The sequence below is a fragment of the Denticeps clupeoides genome, chromosome 5 (genome assembly GCF_900700375.1).
Source record: "Denticeps clupeoides chromosome 5, fDenClu1.1, whole genome shotgun sequence".
NCBI classification, from domain to species: Eukaryota; Metazoa; Chordata; class Actinopteri; order Clupeiformes; family Denticipitidae; genus Denticeps; species Denticeps clupeoides.
Window position 1 is genome coordinate 22,990,695 of NC_041711.1, and position 15,526 is coordinate 23,006,220.

At 42.3% G+C, this 15,526-nt stretch overlaps 1 protein-coding gene across 5 annotated transcripts; it reads right to left on the bottom strand.

Moving 5' to 3' along the window:
• Positions 1 to 661: 661 nt before the first annotated feature.
• On the bottom strand, positions 662 to 14,975 carry sgsm1b (small G protein signaling modulator 1b). 5 transcript variants are annotated; one of them, XM_028978960.1, is made up of 26 exons: positions 14,608 to 14,975; positions 14,448 to 14,491; positions 13,464 to 13,539; positions 10,259 to 10,421; positions 9,672 to 9,824; positions 9,513 to 9,580; positions 9,242 to 9,384; positions 8,976 to 9,107; positions 8,742 to 8,866; positions 8,587 to 8,654; positions 8,335 to 8,498; positions 7,988 to 8,117; positions 7,715 to 7,834; positions 7,187 to 7,310; positions 7,033 to 7,097; positions 6,788 to 6,933; positions 6,131 to 6,259; positions 5,880 to 6,050; positions 5,666 to 5,737; positions 3,770 to 5,047; positions 3,258 to 3,382; positions 3,078 to 3,160; positions 2,748 to 2,857; positions 2,527 to 2,623; positions 2,211 to 2,378; positions 662 to 2,109 (listed from the first exon to the last, which is right to left on the bottom strand). In XM_028978960.1, the coding sequence occupies exons 1-26, from the start codon at positions 14,612 to 14,614 to the stop codon at positions 2,021 to 2,023; spliced, it is 4,050 nt and encodes a 1,349-aa protein (XP_028834793.1). In that variant the 5' UTR covers positions 14,615 to 14,975; the 3' UTR covers positions 662 to 2,020. The 5 variants fall into 5 exon arrangements, with proteins under 5 accessions (XP_028834793.1, XP_028834792.1, XP_028834794.1 ...); XM_028978959.1 differs by having other exon boundaries at positions 7,187 to 7,313; XM_028978961.1 differs by lacking the exon at positions 5,666 to 5,737 and having other exon boundaries at positions 7,187 to 7,313.
• Between the last annotated feature and the right edge of the window lie 551 nt (positions 14,976 to 15,526).

Sequence of the window (15,526 nt, forward strand, 5' to 3'; positions counted from 1 at the left end):
TAAGACTATGGGAGTAGATTATTTTATACACAGACAGCATGATCTTAAAGAGGGATACATGCTGGCCATATCCTCAGAAATAAATTGCCCATGCAGTTAATAACAATGCAGTATTATTTGTAGGCCCAGTCTTACTTGCCATGTTTTGAAAAACACTTATAAAAAGCTATGATTTACTCTTACTGCATTACCGTAATACTTATGTTTGCTTCTTTGCCATTCCGTCATTGGTGCTGTAAACAAAATACCTTGTGGTGTGCAGATGTTAGTCTACTCTGTTCATCTTCTGCTCACTTAACTACTAACAGCAAGGGTGTATTGTTTGTTATTAATTTAGTGAAAGTAAAGAGATCATTGTGATACACAGTGCCCGGTGACACAACGAAATGTGTCCTCTGCTTTTAACCATCACCATTGGTGAGCAGCCATGACAGGTGCCTGGGGAGCAGTATGTGGGGACAGTGCTTTGCTCAGTGGCCTTGAGGGGATTCGATTCAGCAACCTTCTCATTACAGGGCTGCTACCTTAACCGCTAGGCCACCACTGGCGCGACTGGTTCTTTTACAATACAAATGAAACAGTCCACAATAAATACAGAAAAGTAGCATAAGGGTCTATATCATATAGTGGCACTCAAGAAATACTCATTTTGGGAACTGGCACATACTTAACATCTTTATTACAGAGATTTACAGCTTCACAATCCACAATTTTCACAATATAATCACAATAAAATAAAAATATATGTTTAGATAAATATTTTAATATACCATTTATATACACATAATATATGTTTTGTTTTTTTCACAAGTATTTGAACATTAATCATATATGTGCTTTACACATAATTTCTCATAATGTAGTTATACAGTGTAATTCACAGACAGCAGCCATATACTTTTTTCCCCTCAGTGAATGCGAACAGCAAATATTCCCGCTTGAAACACTTGATTAATGATTAGACTAAAGATCCAGGAGAGATGCAACAGATTTTCTGACCCATCACAAAGCGAAAAAGAGACTCATTACAGAAAGGAAATGTTAATAGGAACATGGCTTTGCTTTCCTAATAGGTTCCTAACATGAGGCCTCAGTCAGTCATTACTGGCGAACCTGACAAACACGTCCCACGGCACAAGCTGATAGAAAGTAGCTGATCTGGAGTAGACTGACCGATCCCTGAACAAAAGAACGTACGGTAACTTAAGGCAAAATTTCAACATCATGTGCAAAGAGTTTAGTGGAAAATGAGTTACCTGAATAAAGATTGGGGGGTCTATTTTATCCAGAAACACTGCTCTGTGCTTCCTGTATTCCATCCCCATTGACTTTATCACAACACACTACAATTTCTCTAAGTTCCAGAAGTTCACAGAAAAAAGCACAAGTTTTCAACATAGTTATATAACATTTGGCGTCTTGTTTCTTTTTTTCCAGGTAAAGTTAAGCAACACATCATAAGAATATTTATTTTATACTGAGGCACATTGATGGTACTCACATCTAATACTCTTTATGTGCTTATTTTACAGAGATAAATCAGACTGAAATAGATTAATGTAATTTCTATTCAGGTCTGGGTCCGATTTAGACGCATTTGATACTAATTGGGGAAGAAAAGATATTGTGGTCAAATATTAAGAATTTCTTATCACTTTCATGGTACAATTTTACTTTCAAATTGATCAATTTGTGCTTTAATGAAATCATTGTATGGTGCTGCTTGCACTGACTGAAGTGTCATCGTGCCACTCAGGGCTCCATTTTAACAGCAACATGATGAATGGGCATGTGATAACCAACAGGTCTGCTTCACAGCTTTTATGGATGTTTCTTTCAACACCCACATTTAAATCTCTCAAAATGAACTTGAGATTTTGGCTACATTTTCCAAATGAGATCTATCTTTTTTGTGATTTTTGATTTGTGATTCTTAGGTCGTGAACAGCAGAAATGTAAACCAGTTTTACATAAAATTTCAACACTGACTTGCTCAAGAAACAAGTAGAAGTAGAAGACATCATTTGTTTTCTATGAGTGTCTGGACTTTGTTCACCAGATCTCGTGCCATTACCAGAACACGTTTGACATCATGACGCTCAGCCATCTCTGAAAAAAATGGAAAATTACAGTGCATAAAAATATTATGGTGCAAATGGTGTATAAAACACGAGTGACCAGAGAAGACAAACGAAAAGAATGATTTTCACCATTGAAGAATTTGATGATTTCAGTGAAGTCCATGTTGTTTTCTAAGATGATGTCTCTGTAGATTTCAACAAGTGCCAATGCAATGAAGAGGACAAAGTGGCTGGAAGATGCATATTTGGCAGCCCAGATGGTCTCCCACACAGAGAACACGTCATCATACACCATTTCTGTTGAGAAACAAACACACTTGGCTGCCAGAGCCTTCGAAGACATTGCACACATTGGCAGTCAAATGTCTGTGATAATAAGGCAAACCAATTGAACTCTGTCTGAACATAGTGTTTCCTTGACTATCCGCAGAGATGATGCCCTCACCTCGTTTGAAATCCAAGAGAAACCACCGGTAACAGAAGTAGAAGTGTGTGTAGTCTCCGTTTTGTTGCATCAGTTCAAAAAGTTCAGAATCTAGGATCTAAAATATAACTTAAGTGCATAATTTTTGCAGTTCCAATGTTATCACAAAATTCACAATAATTCCAGCCTTTACAAATTCAACTTGTGTTTGTTAGGTTGGTATATTGGTACAGATTTGTTACCTGAATGAGTGAGCGCATATTTGCGAAGTGTGAATCCATGGCTCCGCCATGGGGGAAATTTTGGTTCATCCTTTTCATCAGTTCAGTGAAACAGCTAAAGGCCATGGCCTCTGAAATATGAATATACATTTATGAACATCCAGGGGGCCAATTGATTTAAGTCTGTGCAATGACTTCACATTACTTTATAAACTTTAGGCATTACTATTTGTACTCATATTAGCCCTTCATGCTGAGGTTTAGCTCAAATAAAGTAAAAAAAAAAGCACTAACAGAGACAGCTACTCTGCAGTTACCACAGTTGCTGTGTATGAAGAAATGTGAACTAACCATCATCCAGGATCACCAACAGCGGTGCTAGTAAGTCACACATTCCTTGGACGTAGCCTATGTCCAAATGCTGCCAAACATAACTAACAACCCCCCCCAATAATTTAGTTAATCTGAAATACAGAAAACCAACAAAATTGATTGAAAAATTTTAAATTTTATATGAAATCTTATGACCACCTGCACATAATGTTGCGGAGTTTCTCTAGGTTGGCACTTGTGAAATACCAGTAGTTGCGATCACACCGGTGGACATCCTTCTCAATGCGGTGCAGGTTAAGCATGTACTTGTCCAGCAGGTCTTGCTGGATGAAATATACAAGATACAGCATTAAGTAAGGGAAACAATTATTTCAGTTTCATCCCCAAAAATATTAAATTTTTGTAAAAAATTAGAGTAGTTCAGTATTTTGGCAAAATACTGTATTTTTTCACTTATATTAATAAATGCTTTATAAATTTATGATTTACTGACAGTTACTTGACTAAAACTCAATGGATATTTTGAATGAAAATACACAAATCACAATTTTTTTTCCTTAACATACAGCATGTTTTGGAGACACCTAGATTAGAGTGAATGAGGTCCTATCACATTTATTGAGAAAAAAAATTAAGGGAAGAATTATTATATATTGTTTTTTGGTACTTCGGTGGTTTAAACTGTAAAATGTTTGATAAAAAAAACTTACAGAGTATGTGGTGCCAATGGAGGACACTGGGGAGGCCACCTCATTTTTCAGGTCCCCTCCTACTGCAAGGGAATCTGCTTTGGGGAAAAGACTCTCCATCTCAGGTTCATCCTCAGACAGGATGGAGTCCGTGCCCTCTGGGCTAGTGCTCATCCCCACATCTAAGCGAAGCTCCAAGATGGGCATGTCCATCCCGACATCCCTTGGGACCCTCTGAGCTGAAGGTGGGTCCAAGGTCAGAGGTGCTTTTCCCCAGCTTTCTTCAGGGGGCATATGGATTAAGGCAGCAGGAATGTCTTCCATCTGCAGGGCAGAGGGTGAATCATCGGAATCTCCTGTGACTGGAGACTGCTTCGTCAGGGCATGAGCTGAAAACCCAACTTCCGACTCCTGATCTTGTTTGGATGTTGTATTGGAATCCATCCCTTTAGATTCACAGTTCATTAGGGAGACCTTATTGTCCTCAGCCACTGGGCCACTGATGTTTTCTGTCATAACATCGCAAGCTCCCATGTTAGAGAGTTCACCCAAATGTAATTTTGCAGTCCTCAAAGTGTCTTTGAGTAGGTCATCAGATGATTCTGATGGGACAGACTTTTCATCTTTCTCTGTGAACAATGACTCTATATCCTTAGCCTGGTCTACCTTGGGTGTGGATTCAATCTCCACTTCAGACTTGTGTAATGTCTCAATCTCTTCCACTTTATCTTGTGCTTCCTCAGGTGTCTCTTTCAGATCTGGGGATTTTGTATGGTCTTTTTCATATTCATCTCTTTGAGGCAGGTCTGTTTCCATTTCAGGAACTTTACTGGTTGCTCCAATTGCTCCAGCAACATCACTGGTTACATCCTGTGTCTTTTCTTCAACTTTTGACTCTTCTAGGGCTTTTGATGTTTGATGAGTGCTGCTTTCTCGTGTCGTGTTAAGCTTCAGATCTGGTTGCAGTGACTCTGGCTTGGTAGGACTTGTCTCTGTGGGGGTTGCATTTGGCTTCCTCTCAAGAATGGACACTGCCTGTTCTTCTCCTCCTGGTTTAGGTTTCTCAGGTGAGAGCAGGGGAGCAGCTGCTTTGGAGTCATGTGCAGAAGTTTCATCTGCACTTGGAGAGCAGTCTGAGAGTGCTGATGTTGTGGAGAAGTTACGGGATGATGGGTGCCCAGAGTCTGGAGAAGTTGTGCCATTTGGAAGGGATCCATTAGGGACCTTGGGAGGGGGCTTCTCATCTTTGGGCTTAGCTTCAGACTCTGGCTCATCCACTTCATCAACAGAGCCAAAAACCTGACAATAGGAAGCAGAGTAACTTTTTTTTTGTTTCCAACAAATGGTGAAATCAGTATTATTGAGTGGCGCCTGTTGGTTATAAGGACCATGAATCAGTTCAATTGGTGCCACCTAGTGTACCAGGGGCACCGTGGCATCACACAGTAAAGCCCAATAATACCTCTCTCTTTTGACTTTAGATCAGTTTTCATAGTCACACTGACCTTATATTGAGAAAGTGAAGTGAGGTGATTGTCATTATGATACACAGCACAGCACACGGTGCACACAATGAAATATATCCTCTGCATTTAACACATCACCCTTAGTGAGCAGTGTGTGGGGACAGGGCTTTTGCTCAGTGCCACCTCAGTGGCACCTTGGTAGATCGGGATTCGAACAGGCAACCTTCTGATTATGGGGCCGACAGGCCACCACTGCCCCGTATTCCACTTGATTTGGAATACAATTGGAATAGTTTGGAATTTTGCCTCACCATAGAAATCTCACAGTGACACAATTTTAAATTATTAATTCAATTAGACACGAAACATCAGAAGGCTGGATTAGAATTCCCATGAATATAAGTATATTTAACAATAAAAAGTCCTAAATTTGAGTTGTTGTTCAGCTGACCTGTGTGCTGCTGTTGGAGTCACTGTGAGAGCAGACACGGCTCCGTCTCTCTGAACTGGAGCTTTGTGAGGACTAGACAGATGAGACATTAACAATGAAACAATGCATTTTGCTTCACAACAAGACTGTCACACATAATGGTTAAACGCTTCATCTATAATCAAGATGAAAACCATTTCTGGATCTGAGTTCAGATGATAGACTGGAGTCGTACGTCGGTGCTGATGGTAGAGTCCTGTCTCAGGCTGCGGTCTCCACTCGCCTCGGATGAGCATTTTGCCAGTGCTGCTGCATGCTGTTCCTTCTCACGTTGCCTTACTATGGCCTCACAACCCAGCCACTCGCTCATGGTCTGTTCGTAACATGCCCGCACCTGCTCATCCACCTGTGGCAGGAGCACACATGCTCAGTGCTACACAGACTTTACACCCCAGTAAAATCCTCACACGGGCCCAACTGCCTCACCTCCTTCCTCTCTTTCTCTGTCATGGTGAAGTGGTAGTGTCCCAGGATGAATGGCCACACCTCTTTGCGTATTGTTGAGTCAACGCCACCAAAATAGACCAGACGCAGGAGCTCCTGCTCATCATATGCCTGCAGGGACAAGAGATTAGGCTGTATCAGAAATAGATCTATAATAAAGTAATGCAAATATTCTTCATAGTATACTGCTGATATTACAATGTATTACTTTTTGGTCAAATAACACTGGTTCACTGGTACTCCCAATTTTATAAATTGCAAATTACGATTATTTTTGCAATCACAGACTCTGCTCCATTGGTTAATATCAGGGTTATTGCGGGAAGTACAAATATGCCCCTTGACAGTTATCAAACTGTGTTGCTGTGTGATAATCAATCATGCTCACCAATCAGATATGTCCCAAGTTAAAGCCACACCCACTTAAGGACACTCACTCTCAACTTGTGGTATACTAGTTACACATTTCAGATATGAACAGTTTTAGCAACCATAGTACAGTAAATACTGAGCAGACGTTGCAAAAAATGGCAAATTAAATTGCAATTGCAATATCTTTTTCATAAATCCCATCATTTATGTTGTAAACTACACTAATAAACAAATGCATGAAGATGATGAGTTAGAAATTCATCCCACAGTAGAATCCTGAAGAAATGTCTCCCACACGTCCTTCGATAGGCCTCCACTTGCATCCACAGGAAAGTCACATTCAACGATGGTGGGGTTAACCAGGGCGGACAGGTGTGTGCGCACCGTGGACAGGTGCCGGCAGTATGCCAACCCTTAAAAACCAACAATTGCAATCATGAACTTTTAAAATTATATGTAAATTATCTGTTTTTTTTTTTTACTATTTCAAATTAACGTAGCGTATGACGTACAGCCATAGAAAGCACGGGAAATTATCTGGTACTTCATGGTTTCACAAAGCAGCTTCAGGGGAGCTCTGCAAACAATAAAAGATGATAATAAGCCATTTCAGCCCATGTAGTGAAGAGAAATGCCCTTTAATAATGGAAATGTGTTTAGACTGACCGGTCATGGTTGCAGCCATTAGGGTTCCCGATGTCGGCAGAGCCGTTCTGCGCACAGGAAGAGCAGGAGGACCTGGGTGGAGTGGGCTGCCACACACTCACTCCCCCGTCAATCATCTCCGGAGCTACTGCATCACATGCAATTCTAGGTGTCATTTCACACTAACTCTGAACTGGCAGCAACTGTTGTTATGTGTTACTCGTGCCCTTGCTTTGAAGAAAAAAGCTGTTTTCTTTCTTACGCTTGTGTTTTTACATGAATAAACCCTTATAATTACGATCCGTCCTCACATATGTCATTTGAGCTGCAATTGTCTAAATGTTACAGGGGTTTAACAAACTTGCTTTATGGACAATCCACACAAATAAATGTCAAAAGAAATGATCTTCACAAAGTCATACAGAACACACACACTTCATTGCGTGTAAAGCTTTGGCAACTTGGGACTGGTGTGATTAGATGACAGATGAAGGAGTGGAATAACAGGTTTTGTGATGGTGGAATGGATGTTGGGAGGGTGAACAGTACCAGAATCATACAGACGGCATGAGGATAGTGGTGGGGCGTGGCTGGACAGCTGATGGTTTCGTGTGGATGGGGGTGAAATGATATCCATGCCTGATGTAAGCCAATGGGAGGGACAGGATGCTGCAGGACATCAGAGCCCAGGCAACATGAGGGACGTTCATGGCTAACAGATTTAAAACTAAACAAAGAAATCGGGACTGGGAACAGTGGCAACAATGAGGAGAGGACTGGTCAGAATAAAGAAGGGAATTCACTTCAACTTCCAGGTCATACCAAACTCTGACTGAGAGCCGGGGAGCAATATCCGAAAAACGTAATCGGTGGCTTCGTCTTCATCCTTGTCAGACACGGATTCGCAGGAGCCATGTGGACTTCTCCTCCTCAGCCTGGGAAACACTTTTCCCTGTCAAACATGAGTGGTTACTATGACAAGAATATGAAAAATTGTAAAAAAAATTCTCATGGTTATGTTTTTATTTGTATCATTGAATTTTATTTGATTATATAAATATTTGCATATTATACTTATAGACTGTGGTTGTCTTATTTGCATATTAATTTGTTGTTTTTTGTCATTTATTTATTTGCCATAATAGTAGAAAGATATTTTGAACACTAACCTTTCCCCTCTGGGACCAGAGCGGTGGATCTAGTTGACCATGTGGCAGAAGCCCATTCTCCAGACAGGTGAGAAACTGAAGCAGATGCCCCCCCTTGGGGAAACGCAGAGGTGGTCTCTGGATCCCATCTTGGCTGACCAACACCACAGTGCCACCACTGTCCACTGGGAAAAAAAATGGACATGTTTACAGAAGCAAAACAACAAGCACACATTATTGTAAGGTTCATAGCAAAAAGAATGGATCTCTTGCCTTGCTGGTGGCAATGGAGATAGACAATCTCTTCAAGACGAATGGTCATGGCATAGTCCCAGTACATGCTGAAAAGACACAGCAAATCTACAATCTACTCTCTACAATCTGCTCCATGGCCACACATCCCCAGACAGAATTTGCTTAAATATTACCTTTTCTCATATTCAACGTCTCCCATGTTGCCATTCATTAACTGGTTTGGGGTCCACTTAAGAGTCATCAGGTCAGCAGACTGATGGAGGGACAGGTATCCCGGAATGGCTTCCATATCATCCGTCTGTCAAGAATATATGTACCATCACAACACGGCTGCGCCAGGTTTACTACTGCAGCAAGTTCATGTCAGCTTTAAGCAGCAGATATAATTCAAGGAGAGCGGCACGCACCGGCTGGACGAGAACGTTGTTTTTGCCGAACAGCAGTGTGGCTCTGGAGTTCTGGTGAAGGGATTCCACATAATCCCGTGCCCAGAACATGGGCCGATCATCCATACTGCCACTCGACTGTCTCTTCCGAATCTGTAGGAATGAGAAAATATAAAACTCATAAAACAAAATCCCATTTCATGCTGAAAGTATTGTTTATTTATCCAGTTATCAAAAATCGGAATTGACTACAACAATTGCTTAAAAAAAAGCATTTCCCAACTGACCAGAGCGGGACGTTTGGTTGGAGAGTCCTGTCTACAGTATCCGCTGTGAATACGATGCCTCTGCACCAGCTCATCAGCTGATGGGTCGGTCCAGAAGTGGTTTGCTGTCTTTGCTTTAGTGTAGTCCAGAGCACAGGGACCAACTGGGCAAAACAGAACCATCAGTCATTATGGCTAATTACTAATTATGGTAGTGGCATTTTGGAGTTTGGTTTCTAGTTTTCTCTCGATTTCTTGTTGGACACAATTTAAAAAAAACCTTAACCATTACCTAACAAAGATGCAAGGATGGGTCCATCCACGGGATCCCTCAACAGCGCCTCCTTTTCATAGAATTTACTGCATAGAACATCACACAAGTCAATTTCCACATGATAAAACCCTATAATTGTGGGTGAAGCAGGAAATCTTTGCTAGGCTCATATCAAACCTGCTGTTCTCCACCAGGTAGAGCACAATCTTGTCCAGAACCTTCTCAGTGAGTGCAGTTCGAACCCACATATGTCTGATGGCCTGGGGTGTCAAGTTGGCTATTTTTGTGGGCTTCTGACTGCTATCTTGGTTTAATCTGGCCTGATTCTGTCTGAACAAAACAAAGAATAATACAAACAGAGAGAGAGAGTGAATAAAAATGATAATAGATTAAAAAAAAAAAACGATCCAACGACCGGTTTGTGGTTGTGGTGGGAATAATTGATTCTGTCTGATCACAGGTTTCATATTTGACTTTGAGAACATGGGATCTGAATAACGGGATCTAACCCTAATCCCTGATCTAATTTGTCACTCATATCAAATATTAAATGCAACTATGCTGAATAAACGTCAATAACTAAACTTGACACTACATGAATGCACCAACAAATACCTTGGAAGAGATCATTTGAACATTAATCACTCTTGTGGGAAACAGTGGTTAGAAGTCATGCTGTAGCCTTGTGTAATCCACCCTTGTTGGAGCAGCAAAACACATCAAGGTTACCATGTTTGTGACGGTGTGTTTGTAGCAGGGCTCACTTGCTCTCGATCTCCTGCTCCAGCTCCTGGACTTTGCTGCAGAGTGTCTCAGCAGGAGGGAACGTCTTCCCCACCTTCACAAACAGGGCTGCCAGTTTATTACTGCGCAGGAACCCCGCCGCACGCCGCTTCAGTCCGTGAAGCACACACGCCTCTATCACGCCTGTTACAGCGCGCACACACACACACACACACACACAGCTGTTAAAATACACACTCACACTCCTCCTCATCAGGCTCACATCTCACTCTAGTTTTCAAAGTAATCAATTAAATCACTGATCTCTGTGAGATATGATTAATATCAATACGTAATCAATCAATTAAGAGCACTTAAATTAAAATTTATGCTTAAAAGGTCTAGTAAGACATATTGTATGATAAATACCTATTGTCCTCAGAACCAGATATCTTCAGAAGTAATTTAGATTAGACACTATAGCCTTGAGGAGACTAAAACAGCAGAAATGCCAGCGTTTGTGTGTTTATATAAGGGCACACTGGATCAGAGTTAACATTGTAATGTGTAAAATCACAGTGACTCCACCCCTCCCCAGTTAAGAAGAAGAAGTGGATTTATACGGGCTGCTGGTTCAAATCCTAAGCCACCAAGGTGCCACTGATGTTCCCTTGACAAGGTACCATCCCCACACACTGTGCCTTTCATGGCTGCCCACTGCTCACCAAGGGTGATGGGTTACTGTAAATGCAGAGGCCACATTTTGTTGTGTGTTGTGCTTGTTGTGTATCAAGGTGACAAAAACAATCACTTTCATTTGAGGAGCCATCATGGAAAAGATCCATGTGAATGGATCATATTGGCTTTCATTATTAGATTATTGATGTTGTTGTTTTCTGCGGTGTCTGTGGTATGAAATCAGAAAAACTCATCTCACCATTCCATTAACTACACCTTATTGCAGACAGACTATTCCAAAAGTCACAAATAAAAAAGAACTCCACGTATTGTCGGTGAGCATACTATTTTTAAAGCCTCCAACCGTCTTTGTCTGAATCTAAACCAAACTTCAAGCACAAATAAGGGAAAGATCAGCAAAAGGAACATTAAATTCTGATAGCAGAACAGAACCAGCAAACACAAAACATTTGGACATAAAAAGTATTTTCCGTGATGGCAGGTGAATCAACCATATATGTACCAGTCAACACTTAAGTCAACTTTCTTATTAGACAACAATGAGAAACAATTTAAATGACAAACAGGGTCACATACAGTAAATCTCTATGGACAAAAACAGAAAAAGGATGCTATAAATATTGATGAGTGAGTGTTGGGAATCCAAATTCATATCTAATTCATATTAAGTCACTTTAAGTAATTAGTGTATTTTTAGAGGCTTCTCAAATAAAATATAATGATGCAGTTGTTTTGAAACACTGTGGTGGAAAGAAATAAAATATTGTACAACAATCTTCAGCTAAGCTAAGCAATTAAATCCTCATGATGGTACCCAGCAAAAGAGTCATTACCATCCAATTAACATTCATTAAAGATTTATCCAAGGACTTATCCAACCAATCATATTGTACAGTGGGTACAGAAAGTTATATTGTAGCCATTTGCTAAAATCATTTAATTTGTTTTACTCATTAATGTACACACAACAACCCATATTGACAGAATTGTTGACATTTTTGCAGATTTATTAACAAAAAAAAAAAACTGAAATATCACATGGTCCTATGTATTCAAAAACTCATATATTTAATTCAGCTTCTGACCATTTCCTCTGATCATCTTTGAGATTCTACACCTTCATTTGAGTCCGGTTATGTTTGATTATACTGACTGGACTTGATTAGGAAAGCCACACCCCTGTCTATATAAGACCTTACAGCTCACAGTGCAGGTCAGAGCAAACGAGAATCATGAGGTCAAAGGAACTGCCTGAAAAGCTCCGAGACAGAATTGTGGCAAGGCACAGATCTAGCCAAAGTTACAAAACATATTCTGCTGCACTTAAGTTTCCTAAGAGCACAGTGGCCTCAATAATCCTTAACTGGAAGACATTTGGGACGACCAGAAACCATCCTAGAGTTGGCCGTCAGGCCAAACTGAGCTATCGGTTGAGAAGGGCCTGGGTGAGAGAGGTAAAGAAGAACCCAAAGATCACTGTGGCTGAGCTCCAGAGATGCAGTTGGGAGATGGGAGAAAGTTGTAGAAGGTCAACCATCACTGCAGCTCTCCACCATTCGAGGCTTTATGGCAGAGTGGCCTGACGGAAGCCTCTCCTCAGTGCAAGACACATGAAAGCCTGAGTGGAGTTTGCTAAAAAAAAACCTGAAGGACTCCAAGATGGTGAGAAATAAGATTCTCTGGTTTGATGCTACCGAGATAGAATTAAGACCAAAAAGTTCTAAGTGGTATGTGTGGAGAAAACCAGGCACGGCTCATCACCTGTCCAATACAGTCCCAAAAGTCAAGCATGGTGGTGGCAGCATCATGCTGTGGGGGTGTTTTGCAGCTGCTGGGACAGGACGACTGGTTGCAATTGAGGGAAAGATGAATGTGGACTATTACATGCATATCCTGGACGAAAACCTTCTTCAGAGGGCTCAGGACCTCAGACTGGGCCGAAGGTTTTCCTTCCAACAAGACACTGTCTTGTTATTTTAGCTAAGCACACAGCTGAAATAACAAAGGAGTGGCTTTACAACAACCCTGTGACTGTTCTTGAATGGCCCAGCCAGATCCCCGACATAAACCCAACTGAGCATCTCTGGAAAGACCTAAAAATGGCTGTCCACCATCATTTACCATCCAACCTGCCAGAACTGGAGAGGATTTGCAAGGAGAAATGGCAGAAGATCCCCTAATCCAGGTGTTGGAAAAAAATGTTGCTCTTCAACTAAATACTGAACAAAGGGTCCGATATTTGTGATATTTAAGTTTTTCTTTGTTAATAAATCTGCAAAAATTTCAACAATTCTCTCTTTATTTTTTCCTGTCAATATGGGGTCGGGTTTGTACATTTAATTAAGAAAAAATTAACTACAAAATGGCTGCAAAATAACAAAGAGTGAAAAATTTAAGGGGGTCTGAATACTTTCTGTACCTACTGTATACTTTTTCATGTTGAAAGAGCTAGTATGGACACTTTCAGCTTTTCTATAGCAATAGTGCAACATGGGCCATGCAATGCAATCAAATGTACCTGAACCCAAACATCTTAAAAGTTCTCACCGCAGAAGGAAATGATGTGGCTACTGTCCTCATGCACAAACTTGCGGGTTACAGCCTCCTCCATAATCTGCTTGACCTGCAGGGATGGATGAGAACAGACACTTTCACACAGACCCTCCAACTGGTCTCTGATAAGGTTTCCATAGTTACGCTATATAATACCACTCCTAAGATCACCTCTGCCGAGGACTGCTTGTTGCTCACTTGCGATGGTGCCACAACTGACAACAATCCTCAAGGTTACAACACTGGCACACGACAGGCTCCATCACTCACATATCTGGCAAGCATTATGCCTTTCAGAACCAGTTCGCATGAAAAATAAGCAACGTGCAATTGAATGCTGTCTTATTTGTGATGTGAAAAGCTTGCAGACGTCAGATCGTGGTCATGTGACGAGTCAGTAGACACTGCTCAGATGGAGAGCTGCTTCTGTTTGCTCAACAGCAGGGCGAAGTTCACCACACCTCATGCACTCGTCTCGCCCATAGCGCCCTTCCTCAGATTAGACTGGTCGGCCAGCTGCTTTCGTGCATGGTCCTGCGCACAATTTAAAGGCCGAACCCTCGACCGGCATCTGCTGGTCCTTGCATCTCTTCCCCAGGATGGTTGGTGGGAACACGTAGGCTGAGGTGAATCGTACGTGACTCATCTACATCGTCGACATGCGATATTCTGGCTCTGTACTGAGCGTGAGAAGGATGGAGAGGCATCACCACGGGGACAGGCGCGCACACACACACGCACACACACACACACACACACACACACACACACACACTGCGTGTTTTTCACCCGGGCCCGCTGCAACCTGCATCTCTGGGCCGATAATGAAAGCAATCTTTCATAAACGCGAGTCTGTAACACAAAGCGCATCCCGAACACCGATCGTCCGCATATTAATAACAGAATAACATCAAAATGCGTGGACCGGGCCCGTGATGATGCTCGACGGTACGCCGCGATCCGTGAACGATCACCCACCTCCTTTTTGACGTTGCGCAGCAGCCGCTGTCGGGTCTCTGCTTCTGTAAAAAAGAATAATAATAATAATAGGGCGGGGGGGGGGCATCCGTTTTATAATAGCGTTGCAGTATGAAAAATACATATAATTTCTCGCGTCAACGGATTCGATCCTTCCTACCTCCCATTTTGCGGATGATGTCCCGTTCGGTTTTCTCTTCACAATCCAAAATAATCCGCGGCTCTGATTTTGCTCGCCCGGAAAAGTCGCAAATGGCAGGCAGAAAAACGGCATGAAAATGTCGCCGTGACTCAACGTCGCTGGCGAGGGCGTGTCCAGCCGGCGTCCGCGTCTGGGTGTCGCGGCATCACCTCTTTTAACGCGCCGAGCTCGGTCGCAGCCGCCGCGTTGCCAGCCCGACGAGTGATACGGAGTCAGGTGGCCGGAGCCAGCAGCGCCCCTCGCTGCGGAGCGCCATGTGTACCAAAAGCAGCTCGATCCGGACGCTCTCCCCTCTGGAAGTGTCTTGCTCAGGGACTTAATGGGGAAGTGAAACGAAATGTGTCCTCTGCTTTTAACCAACCAACCCATGATGGGTACTTTGCTCAGTGGCACCTTGGCGGATCGGGATTCGAACAGGCAACCTGGGGTGGTAGTAGCCTAGTGGGTTACACACTCGTCTATGAACCAGAAGACCCAGGTTCAAATCCCACTTACTACAATTGTGTCCCTGAGCAAGATACTTAACCCTATAAGTTGCTTTAGGGGGGACTGTCCCTGTAACTACTGATTGCAAGTCGCTCTGGATAAAGGTGTCTGATAAATGCTGTAAATGTAAATGCAACCTTCTGTGGTGGTCTAACGGTTAAGGAAGCGGCCCCGTAATCAGAAGGTTGCCGGTTCGAATCCCGATCTGCCAAGGTGCCACTGAGGCACCACTGAGCAAAGCACCGTCCCCACACACTGCTCCCCGGGCGCCTGTCATGGCTGCCCACTGCTCACTCAGGGTGATGGGTTAAAAGCAGAGGACAAATTTCACTGTGTGCACCGTGTGCTGTGCTGCTGTGTATCACTTCACTTTCACTATTACGGGGGCCGC